A 19612-nucleotide genomic window follows, 5' to 3' on the forward strand; every position below is an offset into this window, starting at 1 on the left:
TGTTTCACCATTTGAAAAAATATCATCTAGTCGACTACATGGGAAGTGTAAAAACATGTTCAAGTGTTGTAAGCCAGACGCTAAGCAGTGGCACTAACCAGCCATGCAGCAGTGGAGTTTCTCCTAAACAACAGTCAATTGTGGTGACTTTTGAATCCATTACTCCTTATGAAAAACCTTGTGAAAGTACTTGACTCAAGATATTAACTGATTATCAATCTGGCAGAAAATATTTCTTACAGACTGTGCTGCCGCTGCTTTATGAATAATGTCGAGCAAAACTGGAAGCTGAGTTAAAGCTTGTGAGAACATTGTTAAGGCAGTCTCTCTTAAATAGTTGACTTGTCTGCAGTGCTTTGGACACTTGCGGCACCTTGATTTGTTCTATTATTATATGTGTTTTAATCATATGAGTATGGTATGTTTATACAGGTGTTGTACTGTAGTTTACCTTATAGCCTGCATTCAGGGAAGGGATTAATCATTTGTTTAATTTTAAATCATTTGCTTTATTAGAGTAGTATTCAAATTTATTTTAAACATCAGAAAAGTATTAAATAAAGGGTCTGTTTTCTATATGGGGCAAAATTGTTGTATTTTTGTCCTTTGCTTCTGATTAAATAATATTTAAAAAAATCTGCATTAATGACTTACAGTGAATGAAATACATTCACAACTAATAATACAAATATATTGTGTATTTGTCCTGTAGAGAGAAGTGGGAGAGACCAGATTTCTAATAGCCTTTAAAAAAGGTGGTCAGTGCCCTCTCTTTTTCATGGAAAAAACAGAAATGTCTGGCAGCTGCTCAAGAGGAGCAAACTCTTCACATAAATTAAATTAGTTAATTAAATTAATTAGAAAATTAGTCACAGAAAACATTTAAAACTACTACCAATAAAAGCAGGACTGTCCTTTGTTGGGACGTTTGGGGGTTGCTCAAATTGCTGGGTTGAAGTAGGAGTTGAAATCAGAAATATCAGGTTAAACGGATATCTTATATCCTTAGGGGGAAGGCCCGTTTCACGATGTCATAATAAAATGCTGGATGTCAGGTCTGTGTCGCCGCGCCCGCATCCGGGGGCGGTCCCGAGCTGCGGCCCGCAGGCTCTCCTGAGGACTTTTGCTTTGAAGTTCAAGTTCATGTCACGCTTCACAGACTTTTAGTTTGACGTTCACGTTTAAGTCTTGGACTTTTATGTTGATATTCATGTTAATGTCTTACTTCACGTTTTGGTCGTCGTGTGTTTCATCTGTGTTTATTGTCATTGTTAATACGTTTCACCTGAGGCTGTGGTATTTAAGGGACTAGCGCTAGTTGCCCCTTGCTGAGAATTAAACTAACTCATGTGGATGTATTCACAATAGCCAACACACTAAGCCATCCTAGTGCTTTGGCGTTCTAGTTAAAGGTTAAAAAAACTCTCAAGTTCGTCTGAGGTTTTCTCAATCTTCAAGGTCACGTTTGCATTCCGCTCATAAGCAAGCCGGTATCATGTCTGTTCTGCGTTTTGCCATTTGGGTTCTGCAGCTGATCTCTCAGCTCCCTATTTTACGTCTTATAGTTTCCCTAGCGCCTGACAAGCGCCATCTTAGTTTCTTGTTTTTCCCCAGGCACTGCCTGTTGGTTTCAGTTTCCCGTCCTCATCCCGTTTGTTTCTTCTACTGTAGCCTAGCTCCCAGAGTCCCACCAGCCTCAGGTGTGCGTTTTTGTGTTGCCCACGTTCAGTTGTCACAATTGTGTTTGTTTGTTCCTTTGGCCCTGTACTTTGCTGCTTTTCTCTTACGTTTACCCCCTTTTATGTTATTTAATAAATACTCTTACATTGTACCATCCCTGCTAGTGTTCATCCCGCCTTGTCAGACCTAGCCAGTCATGACAGAATTCTCGGCCGGCAGCCTCCGAACAGCGGGGATGGAAGCCTTGAATCAGGCTGTTCACGCCCAAGGACAATTCTTGGGGTAACAGCAGCTCACTCTGCAGAGTGTGTCCAAAACTGGCGATCACCTGGCGCAGCAACAATCTTCGTTAGAGCCCACTAGTTCTCCCAGCCCTGCCACCTTGCTCCTTAGTGCCCCTTAATTTGCCAGCCGGATACGTATAGTGGCGATCCAGAGCTTTGCAAGGGGTTCGTGTAACAGTGCGCTGTCTTTTTTAAGAATCAACCGACCTGCACTGACCAGGCGAAGGTCACCTTCCTTGTATCCCGTCTCGTGGGGAAAGCTCTGGATTGGGCCACAGCCACCTGGGAGGAGCTAAGCGACAAGCCCTTCTTGGACTACCTTAAACACTTTAAGGCAGGGCTCACTAAGGGTGACCTCCTGCTGCAGATGGAGCAGGGCACCAGGTTGGCGGCCCAATGCGCGCTGGAGTTCCGTACTCTAGCTGCGGGCAGCGGGTGGAACCAGCTGGCCTTGGTGGCTCTGTTCCGTAACAGGCTTAGCCCTCGTCTGCAGCGGGAGCTGGCGTGCTGGGGCGAGTCGTTGGAGCTGGACGAACTCATTGCACTCCCCATCCTGTTAGATCAGCTCCTAGGTTGCCCTACCAACCCCAGACCCCGCGGAGCTGAGGGATCAGCAGCCAGTCCCAGTAGGCAGACCGGTCTGGCCGCTCAGTGTATTGTACCGCTCATGAGCCCAGGGGGGCTAACCGCCACCACGTCATCACACCAGTTCACCAGTGGGCACAAGGAAGGGACTCCTTGCGGTGAGTGTTCCCGTCCGCCCTTGAACAGTTGCGGGGAGCCCAGATCTTTACCAAATTAGATCTGCGCAGCGTGTATAAGGGGGACGAGTGGAAGATGGCGTTCATGACCAGCAGGGGGCACTACCAGTACAGGGTTATGCCGTACGGGTTAGCTAACGCCCCCTCCGCCTTCCGTCCTCAAAGACTGCCTCAGATGCTTCGCGGTAGTCTTTTTGGATGACATTCTGGTGTACTCCCCCGACCTGCCCATGCACGTTCGTCACGTTCGCCTGGTCCTGGCAAAACTCATGTCCCACCTGCTTTATGCTAAATTAGAGAAATGTGTGTTTCATGTCTCCGAAATCCCTTTCTTGGGGTACATCATTAGCGAGCAGGGGGTTCAGATGGACCAGGCCAAGGTTCAAGCAGTTCTAGATTGGCCGTCACCTGGCTCCGTAAAGGAGGTCCAGCGCTTCTTAAGGTTCGCCAACTTCTACCGCAGGTTCATTTGGGACTTTAGTAGTTTGGCAGCATCTAAAATGTCATTGCTCAAGGGAGCTCCCCGGCGCTTCACGTGGTCGCCGGCCACGGAGGACTCCTTTCTAGCGCTTTCACGTTAGCCCCGTTGTTGTGCCACCCTGATCCCCATAGGCCGCTCGTGGTCAAGGTGAATGCCTCCAACACCGGGGTGGGGGCTGTCCTCTTCCAACTTCACGGGGAGAGTGACAGACTCCATCCAGTAGCCTTCTATTCCAAGAAGTTCACGGGGCCGAGCGGAATTATGGGGTAGGGGATAGGGAGCTCCTAGCGGTTAAGATGGCACTAGGGAAGTGGCGTCATTGGTTGGAGAGTGCTGCCTTCCCCTTTCTAGTCTTGACAGACCATAAGAACCTAGAATACCTATGTCAGGCCAAATGTCTGAACCCCCTGGCAAGCTAGGTGGTCCCTGTTTTTTGCCAGGTTCAGGTTCACAATCTCCTATTGGCTGGGCTCCCGCAATACCAAGGCGGACACTCTCTTTCGCATCCACCAGTCGGTGGATGAGGGAGAGACCTCAGCTGCACCGATCCTACCGTCGAGTGTAACTGTCGCAGCCAATTCAGTGGGACCTGTACCCGGAGATAACTGAGGCCCTCACACACCACCATGCCACCCATGTGCCCCCCGGACAAGGTCTACGTCCTGGTGCTCACGCTTCCCCAGCTTCATGTCACCCAGGTGAGACGCATACATACCATCTGCTCTCACCCAAGTATTGGTGGGAAAGGATGAGCACCTGTGGTCTTACCTGGCTATAGATTTTGTCACGGACCTGCCCAGGTCAGAGGGGAACACGATGGTGATGACAGTGGTGGATCGGTTTATAGTTTATACCATTCTCACTGCTCAGGGCTTGGTAGACCCCGTCCTCCGGGATTCCGGAGGACATAGTATCAGAAGGGGGGGCTCAATTCACGTAAAGAGTTTGAGGGACCATCTGTGAACACCTGGGGGTCAGCGTTAGTCTCTCCTCCGGGTACCATCCACTATCCAACAGCCAGTGCAAGCGCACTAACCAGGAGCTGGGGAAGTTTTTGCGGCTCTACTGCCACGACCACCCCAGCGACTGGTCTCGGTATCTGGTCTGGGCCGAAATGGCTCAGAACTCACTGAGGTGTGCGACCACTGACCCCCTATCAATGTTTTCTGGGTTATCAGCCCCCGTTGACCCCCTGGACAGCCAAGGAGACCCGAGTTCCAGCGGTAGATGCATGGATGCGTTGCAGCGAAGCAGTCTGGACCAAAGCCCACCAGCATATCCAGACCTTCCTGTGGCGCTATAAGAATCATGCGGACCGGAAAAGAGGGGAGACCGTGTCTGGGTATCTACCAAAGACCTCCGGATGGGAAACCCCTCACACAAGCTCGCGGCTAAGTACATGGGCCCTTTTGTTATAGTTAAACGTGTTAATGTTGCTTTTAAAGTTCAGTTGCCCCCTCACTCCTGTATCCACCCTGTTTTCCATGTGTCTCAGCTGAAGCCTGTGGTGCCCGGACCCCTGGACGAGGCCACCCCGGCGGACACGCTGCCAGAGCCAGTAGAGGTCGAGGGGAGTGCTGGACTCCTGATAGCGCGGGGGTCGGCTCCAGTACCTTCTGGATTGGGAGGGGTTTGGTCCAGAGGAGCGCTCCTGGGAACCGGCTGATCATGTCCGACCCTGATCCGGGAATTCCACGAACGCTTCCCTAGTAAGCCGGTTCCCAGGCCTCGCGCACGCCGCTGGAAGTCATGCACCCCCACCCTTGTGGGAGTTCACGGGCCGCCTTGTCAGACCAGCAGGGCCCTTCCGTTGACAGTTTTGTACCGCTGGTTCCTGGCCGGCGCCCGGGGTGTCCCCATCTGGGGACCCGCCCGGCCAGCTCTAGTTCAAGGTTCGAAAAACTCTCAAGTTCGTCTGAGAGGTTTCCTTGATCTTCAGGGTCATCTCTCAGCTCCCTATTTTACGTCTTATAGTTTCCCTAGCGCCTGACAAGCGTCGTCTTAGTTTCTCGTTTTTCCCCAGGCACTGCCTGTTGGTTTCAGTTATCCTTCCTCCTCCCGTTTGTTCCTTCTACTGTAGCCTAGCTCCCAGAGTCCCACCAGCCTCAGGTGTGCGTTTTTGTGTTGCCCACGTTCAGTTGTCACAATTGTGTTTGGTTGTTCCTTTGGCCCTGTACTTTGCTGCTTTTCTCTTACATTTACCCCCTTTTATGTTATTTAATAAATACTTTTGCATCATACCATCCCTGCGAGTGTTCATCCCGCCTTGTCAGACCCAGCCAGTCATGACACTGGGATTGGTAACCAGTCTTTAAGTAGGTAAATAAAATACATTTCATTAATAAATTACTATAATAACAGTCCAATAAATTCTTATAAATTCAATAAAAGTCTTTTTTTATGATGCAATTGTCTGTCACTGTACTGTCTGTATGGCCTTGCTCAAGGGCCCAACAGTGGCAGCTTACCAGCTTGGGTATCGAACCCACAACCTTGTCATCAATAGCCCGGCATCAAAAGGTGGCATCAAAAGCCACCACTGCCCATTAATACGATGAGCATTAATTTCTAACTAGAGAAAGTCATGTTAATGATTTTAGTTATGAAGGTTTACTAGTTAGAGATACTGGAACAACCTGTATTAGAGGCAGATAACTTGGTTAAAATACATACAAGGTGCACACAAGGCGTTATAAACACAAAACTACTCTAAAACACAAATAACAGACAGTATATGTACATTGTCTGTGAGCTAAATTGTTATTCAGCTAAAAATATGTGTTGGTCTGCAGGGGGGAGAAAGAGGGAGAGAGAGATTGTGCTTGTGTGTAGTTTTTTTGTGCATGTATATGCATGGAATAGCTTTGTGCAAACTTGTGCTGATATTAAATGTGACAATCACTGTATGTTAATGAGGTCCAAAGATGAAGGTGATGAGGTACAAAGATGATTGTTTGAGAAAGTGTGCTAAAGCTACTAATGTGTTAGATGGGAGTTTTTCATGTAATCTTTGTTCAGAGTGCCTAAACAATCTGAACAATCTGATAATCTGATAAAGGTCTTGAAGTATGAGCTGATACATTATGTTTTTAATTCGATAAATAAGTGCATCCATGGCATAGAGTGGGTTTTACACAGAGTTGCTCATAAACAGTGACTAGTCCAGCTCCGCAAATGACTTAAACGAATGATGCTAGTCTCAGTTGCTCTTGTCAATGAAAACGACATTATGTAGCATTTTACCTTAAAATAACATATTCAAAATCATTGTGATGTTTCAATGTTTGTGAACCCCTGCCATAATGTGGCAGCTGTTAGCAACATGCCATGCTAATCTTATCTTAGTGCAGGCTGATTTAAAAAAAAAGCGTCATTATGGATTGTCCAGAAACTGATATTAACAGGGAAGAAAAGACTACTTTGTGTGCAAGCATGTCACACAGCAGTATGAGTGCAACAGAAATGCTTGCGATTTCAAGTCCAGAAACACACTGGATTTGTTCATAACTGTTGAATGAACTGTTGTTAATATTTTTTATTTTGAAAGATTATTTTGAAGAGAATGATGATAATGCTTTTACATGACAGAGGTACCCTTAGTGCTTGTTTCAGACATGGGAATTAAAGTGCTCAAATAGTAGTAGTAACGGAATAAATGTAACAGCACTATGTAATAAGGATACAAAATAACAAAGACCTTATTTTGTTACAGTAAAAAACAAAAAGTAATTATATCACAGATTTATTTATGTGTAATGACACACAAAGAGCTAGGTGAGTGCTGTACTGTACTATGAAGTTCTTATTTTGGAGATACAATTTTGTTTGAGCAGCGATGGTATATATAAAGCACAATATCAACCACAATATAAGAAATTATAAATAAATAGTTGGTACTAGTACCACTGAAATTACGGATGTCCTATCCAATCCAGTGACTCGAGATTGAGGCTGATCCAGGCATTTTTATGGTTTGGGTTGTGATTGTGATTGTGATTTAAAGCCCAATATACTTTCAATCCTTTGGTAGTAGGGTGCCCTCTGGTGTTCTCTAGGCACCATTAACAGACATGATTGTGGCATATATCTGCAGATACTGCAGACAGAGGGGATTATTTCTGACATGATTCTCATAATAGAGATTACTCTTTTAAGGTTTTCACATCGAGCCTTATTTTAACGGATCACAAATGGGCACGTCAAATATGGAAAATGAACGCAAGTAACTTAATGGCGTCTTTCACATTGAGTTAAGAAAAAACCAAAATCGGTGTGAAAGGGCCTTACGGATACGCATGCGCTTCACGGCCACGCGCACAAGATTTCCAGCACCAGCGTGCCTATGCGTTCGGATGACTCTTTTGAGCACTTTTGCTGGTGCTTACCGCGTGGATTGAGCATGAGGAAACAGAAATAGGTTTTATAGTCGAACTTTCACGCATTTTGTTAGGGAGACCGTTATTAACAGGACACATACTTTAATCTGCACAGAGGGATGGTGTTCTCATAGATGGGAGAACAATTTGAGGTATTCCCTCCTTTAGCTGCCACTTTACGTCCACATTGTTTGCATATGGGATACCCATCCTCACGTCTGTTTTTGGGGTATCAGAAGCAGTCCCACACTGCTGATTTTATTAAGATTTTTTTAGGAGGATGGAGACTGGTTTAATATGTCGCTGTGTGCTTGAGCCTGGCGCCGCGCCAGTGGCCGAGGGACGGCCGGAGCGGAGCTGCGCATGCGCAGGTGTGATTCTAAGCTGGCTTGCCTTTTTATTTTAATACCGGTAATAAGCAAACACCCACGGTGTGATAACCGTGCATTTTAATACTGTGGCATACAGTGAAACCAATTACCGCTGCAACCCTTATCGTGATAAATATCGTTTAGCGAGATGGACTTCGAAGTCTAATGCTTCGCTATAGCGCCATCATCAGGCCAATCAGGCTGAGCTTGAGCGCCTGAGTAACGGAAGGAACTACATGCCTTTTGCAACTTACTGTTTTCTCTGAGAAAAAGATGAAGAAGAAGGATAAAAACCCTAACAAAAGCAATAGGGTCACTGCAGCTTCAGTGCTTAGACCCTTAATAATATGAATAATAATAAAATAATAATAATAATAATGATTACAATAATACCACTTCTGCTACTATTACTTCTTCTGATAATATGTATTTCCTAATTACTTATCCCTGGTTTAACTATTAATGGGTGAACTAGTCGATGTCTTAGTTTCTCATTCCGTCAAGAGCTTATTACAAAAATGAGTGGTGACGTAAATTAACACACACATGCAGTCCCTGTTGGCCAAGGTGGTGCAAATTGTACATACTGTGGGGCTAATTGGAGTCGTTTTGGGCACACTGATACACTGCCCTGTCACATGCCGTATAGATTTATCGATTATGCAACACAGTTATTTTCTGTTAATCATGCTTGCATCATGTTCCGAGTTCAGTGCTCTACCATGGATAGCAATCAGACTAGACTAGACTATGCCCGAGCCCATCTCTTTAAGCGTGGCAGTTCATTTAGTATGAATTCAGTGCTCGACTATGGTTAGCAATCAGACCAGACTAGACCATGCCTGAGCCCATCTCTTTAAACGTGCCAGATCATTTACTATGCGTAACAGAGGAATTAACAGAGGAAGATTATTTCTCCCAATTGTTTCTCTCCTGGATTCAAGTTAATTTGAGCATTGATTTCTGTGTTTGTTCTGTCTTTACACAATACTATTACTAATAATTCCAGCTCTTGCTGCTCCTTCAGCTAAAGTTTTTTTTAAATTTTATCTATACATATGTTTTGTGTTTGTATTTATTGCATTATCTTGCTCTTCATATTGTGTAACACATCACATTTTAAATTCTTCTTTTAATTTAATAGATAATGTTTTTAATGTGCAACTCTTCAGGCATGTCTGTGTTCAGTCTCCCTCTCACTCCCTCTCTTTACTCTCTCTCCCATTGTCCCTAGTTCCTGATTTTGGCACTGACCGGCTCTCCTCCAGTGCAGGCCAGGAGCTTCAAGACCTGGTCTTGCGAAAGGTGTCAGGCTTAGAGCGTAGCCAGGAGAAAAGTCAGCAGACTTCCTCTACCACCCCCCCCTCTGAGGGGCCCTCTGCCCATCCCAAGCCATATAATTCCCTCCTACCCTTACACACACCTGTCAGCCCTGTCCAGACTCAGGACTTACAACCAGATTGTCCCCGTAGATGGCCCTCTGCCTCTGCTACCCAGCCTGTCACAGTGGGCCACCAGCCCTCACAGACTGCCCTCACCCACCCCCAGCACCTGTCTGAGACTCCTGCTTACAGTCAGCTTACCCTAGATTCAGGATTATACCATCGTCCAGCATTACCTGTTTTACCCACCCAACAACACCACTCTCAGCCACCCTCAAGGTGTCACTCACAACCACTTTCTGCCTGCAGCAGCAGTGTTACAACATTTAACGGCCTGAGGTGAGTTTGTAGAGTGGAACATTGGAAAATGGAATTGAATCTAAATGCAGTGAATTTAATCAAATTTGTGTGGTAACCAAGGGTCGCTACCCAGATGGTCCACTCTGACATAAGTTTGATTTTTTTCATAGGTTTCAATTTGCAGTCTTCTCAGATTCAAACGCTTCACACTAACAAGCGATGTTCTGTCAGCTGGGTTCCTAAAACACATAATCAGGTCCAATTTGTAAAATTTGTCAGCACTTGCTGCATATATAAAATAGGCCACATGTGAAGGGTCTGGAGCTGCATATTTTAATAGACAGGCTTGCAAAAATAAAAGAGACAAATCTGTCTCATTCTCTGTTTAAATCAAATATCAAAACTCATCTCTTCACCCTAGCCTTCAACATAAATTTGTGTAAAAAACAAAGAACACACTGCCCTGGTTCAGTATGCTTTTTCACCGGCCACATTGGATTATTGCAGGGTGAACTACATTCTCTCAAAACTCCCTGGGCTAATAAAGACCCAATAGTGGCTTTAATGTATGGATGGGCCTCAGAAGGGTACTGGTACTGTTTGATTGTTACAGGATTTGGCCCCTTCACTTCAACAAGCAAGACATCATGAGAAACGCTACCACAAGGGGAGGAGTTTCTACAGCTGTAGCTCGAACTGCATCATCCGTGCCAAAACCATGCACCTTAATGGATTGATTTTGATATCCACTCAGGGTCAGGGGCCTGATTAATTAGGCTGATTGACGCCCCTGTATTAATCAGCCATGGTGAACTTTTATTTGCAATTTTCACTCCAACCATTGGTCTTCCACATGAATCTCTGCTGTGTTAACTACTGGGTGTAAATCTGCCTTGTGCAATTTCTGAGGTAGTCATTTAGTCTTACTGGTCGCTTTTTGAGGTTTATCCACCAGTCCTTCAGCGGAAGTACTAGGAACAGCCGCCGTCACCACTCTCTGAGCAAAGAAAGAAAGTTCTTGTTCATCGGGTTCAACATTCAATTTAGACGAAAGCTCTTGCATTGTCTTCATAGTCCTAGCTAAAGTTTCATGTTTGTGAGCAATAGCAGCGCCTGAGAAATCTTTTTGTTACACTGGCGACTCACATGTCCAGCACGGCCACAGCGATAACAGAATTTGTCAAACTGGACATCCTTAGAGTCATTGCACACTCACTCACCCCTCCCCTCTCTCCCCCATCATCATGCTGCTTCTGTGGGCCAGAGGAAGGAGGGGCAGCGGGAAAGCTCACCTTGGTGAGTTTCCCCTTATCTAATACAGCCACACGATTGCGCTTGTGTGGCCTGGAAAGAAAAATACTTATTTTACTACTCATTTTCCTCAGAAGGTTATTTGTGCTAATAAGGTCCAAATCCACATGCGGTTTAAGCCATTCTCTATTAGACGGAAAAGATTTTCCAGAAAGATTTGGAGTCTTTCTCAGCTGCCTGATCGCTCAAAGCACATGAACAGCCTCTCAGCCAAACATTCGGGAGACTCATACTGCCCCTGTTTAATCGCCACAATATCTGATAGCAAAACCACAGGTTTTACTCCGATCACAGCATAAAAAGCTATACCATGCTGTTTTTTGTTCGCTCTTTTCGCTTCCAATTACTTATGATGACTTAAAGCCATCGTATCTTGATCACACAGAGCGTATCTCATCAAAAAACAAGCTTCCGCATCGTTGAGCTGCTGAGATGCGAATTTACTCTCGAAACGTTTAAGGAAAACGTTCATCTATCATCAAACGGATCTTTCTCTGGATTGTATCCACCAAAATTATTTACAAATGAATCAGCTTCTTCTTATTTGACCATTTTCAACTCACCGTCCTTATCAGAGCTATTCTCTATTTCATCAAGGGTGCGCATATACACACTGTCCACCCATGATGAATCAGGACCAGGATTGGACCGTAGAAGGACACCTAGGGTGGCCCAGACTGGCATGAACTAGTTTTAACAGGCTGAAACTCTGGCCCCACGTCATTAAATGAAACTTGTGGCTCACGCTGCACCTGTTCTCTCCTGCCCGTCTGATTATTTCTTTGACATTGCGTTTCTGGATTAATAGCGACTTTTGGTCGTGCCTCCTAAAGCCTTTTTATTTTGTTTGGACAAAAGCGCAGTCATTGCTCTCACTTCAATCGTTATATGGATCAACAGAGAAACCATGTTTTGTGACCTGTTTTTTTTTTACACAATCGCACAAAGCCAGTTGAGATTTCTCAGCTGTGATCTCCCCAAAAACACAAAACAATTTGCATGAATTATGGCACGAATGAAAACTGCTAAAATGGACAGACTAAGTTCAACCAACAACAATCCAGTACCCATAAATCTACATAATAAGCAAGATGACAATTAAACAGAGAAATAGCTGAAACTTTGCCATTTTTAGAATTGCCATTGGACTTTTGTTGAGCTTTAATGAACATGTTATTTTAATACTTTTTTCCCAAAATTTCACAAATTGGTTCTAAATTCTTTAAATTATTCGGTGTTTTACAGTTGTCCAGTCTCTCCTGGCTGAGTCCCAAAGTAGTTTTGCCAGTTTATTGGATGAAACAACTTTATGATAATGATGAAAAAATGTAAATCAAAACAAAAATAATGCTAAATATAAAAAGGTTTAAACAAAGTAAAAGAAAATAAAGGAAATTAAATATGAATTAAAGAGCCTTTCACCCCCGTAAAAACAGAGCGTCTTTCCAGCTTCCCCAACTATCAGAATAAGTTTATCTCTGCACATCCCAACCATCTTCAAGCCCAAACTAACTTATGTTTTTCAAAGTAGGAATTTATAACACTCTGGTGTATCCGAAATCACGTAGTGGTGATGCGTCTGTGACGTGGACATGTGTGTGTGTGTGTAATGTACAGAAATCTATTTCCTTACAGCTAATCCAGCAGTAGCCTTTTCCTGTCTTGTACATGTCTACATATGCTGAAGAAAAGCTTAAGAGAACAAGGCCCCAAAACAAGCAAGAGCTAAAGGTGGCTGCATTAAATGGTGGCCTTCAAAGCATGACCAAAGAAGATACTTAGCTCCTGATGATGTCGGTTAATTGCAGACGTCAGGTAGTCGTTGCATGCAAGAGAAATGCAAATACTAAACATGACTGCTTTAATGTACCTGTCATTACTATGTCTTAAACAAAGGGTAATTAATTTTTTTTGTAAAACCAAAATACATGCAAAGTCTGGAATGTGTAATCTGCAGGGTTTCATTAAAAAAATGAACTCTGAAGCAGAGGGGCATATAAAGTAAATGTGTTTGTGTTAATGGGCACTGTAGGTTTACATTGTTAATTAAAATGCAGTAAACTCTAGTTTCAAAGTAATCAGACAATTGATAGCATTTATTGCAAGTACTAACACCCTGTTTCTCTGTTTCAGTAATAGCCAGAACAGTACTTCAGGGAAGTCACACAGCAACCTGTCTACCCCTCATCTTTCACAGCAACAAGCTGTCCTGTCATCATCCTTTCTCTTGCCTCTCTCAGTCAACCATAGTGCACACCACTCCTTCCCCCCTTCCCTGCAGCCCTCAACACATTCTAATCACCCCAATATGTTTGCCCCGCCTGCCACTTTGCCTCCTCCACCTCCACTGACCTCAAATACCCTGCCAGTTTCTGGACACACAGTTGGAAGTGCTTACTCAGGTATAATAACCACTATCCTTAACTTTACCTATATGTATTAAGTGTTGTACTTGAGTGCACGCATATGTGTATGTATCTCAGCCCCACTTACTCAGGCATGTAAACAAGTGGTCTCTTAAGTTTAAGTATCATAGAAGTTTTCCTTCTCTTCATTCCCTCCAGAGCAAGACCTCCTCCGGCAAGAACTGAACACACGTTTCCTGGCCTCTCAAAGTTCAGACCGTGGGGCATCACTGGGCCCTCCACCATATCTACGTGCTGAATTCCACCAACACCAGCATCAACACCAGCACACACATCAACACACACACCAACATACTTTTACACCTTTCCCCCACACTATCATGCCTACACCTGCACCGCCCATGGTGCGTACCCAAGGGGAGCAGATGCAGAAAAAAAAGAAAAATTTTATATGTGTCATAAGTATTAATGTTATTAATGTCAGGTGCTTAGTTCTTTTTACAGTTAGACTTATTTATTTTGGAGATTTGATTAAGCTCTAGTCATGTTTGATGGCAGTTAATTTATGCTTAATGCAGTTAGAGTGAGGAGATTTTGACTGAGCACTTTGGATTGTGGGCAGTTAGTGTTTTAGTATTGAAGTACACATATAGCCCTGCAACCCATGCTGAACCTTATCAGTCTCAAAGCCTGATGAGAGCAGTCTTCTATATTTGCTAATAATAATGAAATGAGTACAGAAGTACTCTTAGTGGTAGTGATTAAACATCTCAAAACACTGTAAATAGTTTTTTAGTCTTGCTGGACATCGCCACATTAATAGATCACAATACCACCTGATTGTAATTTACTAAAATGGTTCATAAAAATGCCCTACACAAGGTACAAGCACATTTATGTTTGAATTAAGTAATTAAATTAAGTAATTCAGGCTAATTATTAGACATTTATAAGTAGTTATTGTAAGTTGTTAGATGTGTTTTTTTTTGTGTGCATGATAAAACTTTTTTAGAATCCCAAGATGGCTTTTAGCGTATGTGACCCAAACTCTTCATTCCTCTACAGTTTGACAAATATCCTACAAAAGTTGATCCCTTCTACAGACACAGCGTAAGTCATGTTATCTTTGTACTGCTTAGTTGTTTGTGGTTATATCAAAAATAGTTTTTTATTATTGTAGTTCATTTTATTACTTTAGTTCAGTGACATGTTTTGTTTAACTACAAAACATTTCTTTTTTTTTCTGCAAACATGTAACTACTTAAGGTACTCTTTAGGCAGTGCACCGTAAAAATAATTATCTTTGGAAATGGAATTACACTATACTGTATGTTGAATTAAACACCTAATGACTAACATGCCTATGTTAATTAAACAGTTAACAATATTTCCTTGTGAACTTACTGTTTTTCTCAGCTGTTACACTCCTATTCCCCTGCAATGCCTGGTATTCCGCCCGTCATTCCGCCCACGGGATCCTTTGGATCCCTGCAGGGAGCATTTCAGCCCAAGGTAAGTAGCCACAAATAATAATAATATCAAACAAATTATATATGTAACTAATAAATAAATGTATATAGTTGTAATAAGCACTATACAAATAAGTATGAATTTGAAAAAGATGGCAGTTGATACAGTTAAATGGAAGTTGTAGATACAAAACAGTTTAAATAGCTGGAATCATATAAATGATGCCAAGTCAGTCTAATCATTTATTTCTGTCCGTGGTCATGTGTGTTTTCCAGACCACAAACCCTCTAGATGTGGCAGCCAGACCTGGTGCAGTCCCACGCACACTTCTTCAAAAAGACCCTAGGGTATGACTTTGTTCTGGGTCTATTACATTCTCACATTAAATGTACAAAACACTAGCCTGCCCTAATATGTACCTACAAACAACAATGAAATCACAAAAGAGTACTGCTGAGAATGCATGTAGGTAGATACAATATTTTTTTTGAAAATTTGACTTCTGTGTTTTTTATTGTTCTAATGGATAGCGTGGTTTGGACTGGCAGAAATGAACTGGCATTTGCCATTTTTGCAAATATATAAGTGCATTAATTTAGTAGTAATAGAATTATATTTATATTATATAAATATAATATTTATATATTTATATAACTTATAAGTTATAATATATTACAATAAAGCATGTGCTCATTTTTTGGACAATTTTGTGAGCAACAATCAACTATCAAACATTCAAAACAACAAACAGCTATCTTTTAAATAAGATAAGGTAAGCAAAGGGTGGGCAGAGTGTGTAAAGCTATCTAGTTGATCAAGGTGTACAGATACAGGGAGCAAGGCAGAAACTCAGCACTGGAACCTGAACACACAAAATTAACAGCTCCATGTGGCATAATATAAAGCAGTGTTTAAATAATAGTAATAAAAAGTAAATTCAAAACTATTCGTCTGTGTTTATTCCTCCTTTCTCTTTCTCTTTCTCTCCCCCTCTCTCTCTCGTGTACTGACTAACAAATCTACCATCTCTTAGTTGACAGATCCTTTTCGACCCATTCTCAGGGTAAGTCTGCTTTTTGAGTATTTACACTTTGAGCACCCAGTACTGTACCTGTCTAAGAATGATAGATTGGTATAATTTATAATTATTTTAAAAATGTTTAAATGTAAACATGTATACATATTATGTTCATGTAATGTAATTTCTGTTCAAATTATTTCTAAATGAGAAAAATAACAATAAATATTGAATTGTATAATAGATTTTCTTATACAATTTTCTCAGAAACCAGGAAAATGGTGTGCCATGCATGTTCATATTGCATGGCAAATCTATCACCACCAACAGAAAGGAAAGGTGAGTATAAAGTTGAGATAATTAATTTATATATTATAGCTATAATGAAGCACATTTAAGACAAATATGTCTAAATGTTTTGGCATTTCTAGTCAAAATACCTGCTATGATAAATAGCTAAGTAATTGTCATAAAGCATGCTATAGAGATCCAAGCCACAGGCGAGCAATCCAGTTGCGACAGTAGCAAGAAAATGTCTAAAGAAATATGAGGGGAATAAAGACCCAAAAGGAACAACTATCATCCTCTAAATAATATCAGATAGCAATTAACACTGCAAAATCATGAAATAAAGAAATAGTGGGTAATGTGAAGTGCAAAATGAACATGTATGTAAAAAATAAAAGTGACTTCACAGAAAATATAACATTACAGTAACACATAATGTAACTTACATGAAACATTTAAAGAAATTATTATGTGGTACTTAAAAGAGCATTTGCCATATGCCAAGGTACTTATATTCACTATGTCCATGTCACACCCCTTCAGGGTTGTGATTTAAAAAAATTTAAGATCATGTTTTTGCCAATGTGCCACTTGTGTATGTGCCAATGTGCCACTGTGTATGTGGTACTTAAAAGTGCATTGTTCATATAGCCTTATATGCTGCCATTAACCTGAACTAAAGTGTTAGAGCGAGGTGGAACTAAGGAAGGAACAACCGAATACATACTCAATGAGCAAATATTCTGTTCCATCCCTAATATCCTTATGCCAAGGCACTTATATACACTAATTTATATTCACTATTTCCATGTCAGACCCACTCAGGGTTGTGTTTTTAAAAATATTACAATTATGATGACTTGGAAATTAGCATGAATTTAGTAGGCATCACCCCCTTTGCAGAGTGGAATTATATTTGCTTTTTTCCAGAAAAAAAGCAGCTGCAAAGTGGTTATTTAATGCTTGGCAGCTCTCTCTGGTCAGAAATTTGACAATAGTTTACAATGGAGTCTTTTTATGCTAGTGTTTGTAATGCATCCAATGGGGCAGTTTGCACTAATACCAGGGCCATACCTGGTTGATACCTGTTGATACCCCTCAGTTAATGAAAGAAAAACCCACAAGAGTCACAGAAATAACTTGAATCTGACAAAAGTAATAAATAAAAAGGCTATGAAAATTAACCAATTAATGTAAGACATTGCATTTCAACCATGCTTTAACAGAATTAAAAAAAATAAACTCATGAAACAGGCCTGGACAGAAATGATGGTACCCTTAACTTAATATTTTGTTGCACAACCTTTTGAGGCAATCACTGCAATCAAATGATTCATGTAACTGTCAATGAGACTTCTGCACCTCTCAGCAGGTATTTTGGCCCACTCCTCATGAGCAAACTGCTCCAGTTGTCTCAGGTTTGAAGGGTGCCTTTTCCAGACGGCATGTTTCAGCTCCTTCCAAAGATGCTCAATAGGATTTAGGTCAGGGCTCATATAAAGCCACTTCAGAATGTTTTCCTCTTAGCCATTTTTGGGTGTTTTTAGCTGTGTGTTTTGGGTCATTGTCCACAAAGCAAAAGCCTAAGCATGGTAATTTTGATATTGGTCAAAATGATTAAGATCTTGGGTATAACCCCCTTTGTGGAGAATATAGAATACAATTAGTGTATTGTCAATGCAAGACATGTCTCAGAGTAAATTAAACAATAGAATCCAGTCATCTTCATTGATCTCTCTAAAGCTTTGGATACAGTTGATGATTCCCTGCTCTTAAAGAGCCTACAAAACATCGGTTTTGACCTAAATGCTTCAGACTGGATCAGCAATTAAAAGGTGGTGGTTGTCTCCAATCATCTCCTTCACAATCAAAGATGGGTTTTCAATCCAATGAGTGGTTCTTTCAAAACATTTTTTCTTGGTCTTCCACAGCTCAACTTAACCATCAAAATTTCTGTTAACTACCATAATTGAATTCAATTTCTTAATTGGATTACAAACTGAAGAACCTGAAAATAGTGTTAAGCAGCTGCTTAGAGGAGCCCAACGCTTAGAGCTTAATCTCTTGGGGGTTTATCACTCTGGGGCTTTTATCACTCTAATTGTACAATTGTACAAAACTAAAATAATACATTAATCTTGCTTAAATTGTTGCAAAAAAATATTTAATCTTTAACCGTATGCCTTTTGGAGATCATTTTATCTTATACTTACTTAACTGTTCACAATGTTGATTCAGGGGGTCAAACTTTTGCATTCCGTTGTCTTAAATGTGATCATTTGTATTTGATTCCCAGGGTTGGAAAGCAAAATTATGAGTTTGAAAGTATCTAACTTTAAACATTCTCAGGTGTGTAAAAGTAAAAAAATAAAAATTTTAACAAAACAAAAAGAATTCTGTTTTTGGTGGTATGTGATGCAGTGATATGCAATTTGACGTACTAATAGAAATAGTTTATACATAACAATAAATTAAGATAGTTATAAGCCCTTTCATTTTTGCATTTGTATTTAATTATAATTTAAAAAATAAATGACATACTGTGAAAATGACCTTTGTACTAAAGTTTTTAGGCACACAGTGTCTGATTAACATAACATGATTACTTAGAATATGAGGTTCTTTTTTTCACAAGCTATATATTTAAAGCACAGTCTCAATCATATAGCTCTTTCCTGTCTGACATCCTCCAGCAGCAGATGCAGGTTGATCCACAAAAGCTGGACTTTGGTCTCAAGCCAGAATTCCTGAGTCGGCCACCAGGTCCAAGTCTATTTGGTGCAATCCATCACCCCCACGACTTGGCACGCCCTGCAACCCTTTTCTCAGCAGGCGAGTGTGTTCAGGGATCTAAGCTAAACAATAGATTTCATGCAGCAAAAATACATGCATCAGTAAAAGTTGTAATTTAATTCCTGTATATTTGTTGCACATTCTAAATAGGATTAAATTTAGATTTAGCTTACTTAGCAGTGTCTACTGTAAATCTTGTATTACATCTGACATCAGCATGGCTGTATCAACAAGCAATGATTTCATCAAAAATTATCTTGTCTGTTATTCATCTGTTTATATAAGTGTAATAAATGTAAACAAATGTTTCTTAGAAAATGCTAATGTTTTTTTACTTTTATTTTTAAGGTTCTGTACATCCTTCAGCAGCGCCCATTGGACATTCCTCGCATCACCCCAGCAACTACCTTACATCTGTACCGCACTTAGGTAATGAATTGTTCTGCAATTGCTCTATGACTGTATGGTTGCTTAAATGGCTTGGTATCTAATCTGTATTTGTCTTAAATGCATAGCAGGTAAATAGGTAAACATAGTATATTACAATATAATATACTATAGAAAAAATTACCATAAGTCAAAGTTTTAAATTTAAAAGATATCAAAAAATATGCTGGAAATTGTTTCAGCAATACAGACACAATCAACAATCATGTCTCCATGTTCAATCTTTAAGTGTCTTAAAGCCTCTGAAAAGGTGAAAGCGAAGAAATTAATGATTGGAAAGAGGT

The 19612-nt window shown here is 41.2% G+C and overlaps 1 protein-coding gene across 7 annotated transcripts in view; it reads left to right on the forward strand.

The window, feature by feature from the left end:
• auts2a (activator of transcription and developmental regulator AUTS2 a) overlaps positions 1 to 19612 on the forward strand; it is a 278830-nt gene that overhangs the window by 222843 nt on the left and 36375 nt on the right. For 5 of the 7 annotated variants that reach the window (XM_072659109.1, XM_072659113.1, XM_072659111.1 and 2 more), the window contains 10 exons: positions 9188 to 9674; positions 13080 to 13348; positions 13511 to 13716; positions 14378 to 14422; positions 14729 to 14824; positions 15058 to 15129; positions 15816 to 15845; positions 16068 to 16139; positions 18782 to 18920; positions 19230 to 19310. In XM_072659109.1, the coding sequence (XP_072515210.1) occupies positions 9188 to 9674; positions 13080 to 13348; positions 13511 to 13716; positions 14378 to 14422; positions 14729 to 14824; positions 15058 to 15129; positions 15816 to 15845; positions 16068 to 16139; positions 18782 to 18920; positions 19230 to 19310 (1497 nt within the window). The remainder of the gene's footprint in view (positions 1 to 9187; positions 9675 to 13079; positions 13349 to 13510; positions 13717 to 14377; positions 14423 to 14728; positions 14825 to 15057; positions 15130 to 15815; positions 15846 to 16067; positions 16140 to 18781; positions 18921 to 19229; positions 19311 to 19612) is intronic. The other 2 variants (XM_072659112.1, XM_072659114.1) reach the window with 1 other exon arrangement.

This window comes from Salminus brasiliensis, chromosome 16 (assembly GCF_030463535.1).
Source record: "Salminus brasiliensis chromosome 16, fSalBra1.hap2, whole genome shotgun sequence".
NCBI lineage: Eukaryota > Metazoa > Chordata > Actinopteri > Characiformes > Bryconidae > Salminus > Salminus brasiliensis.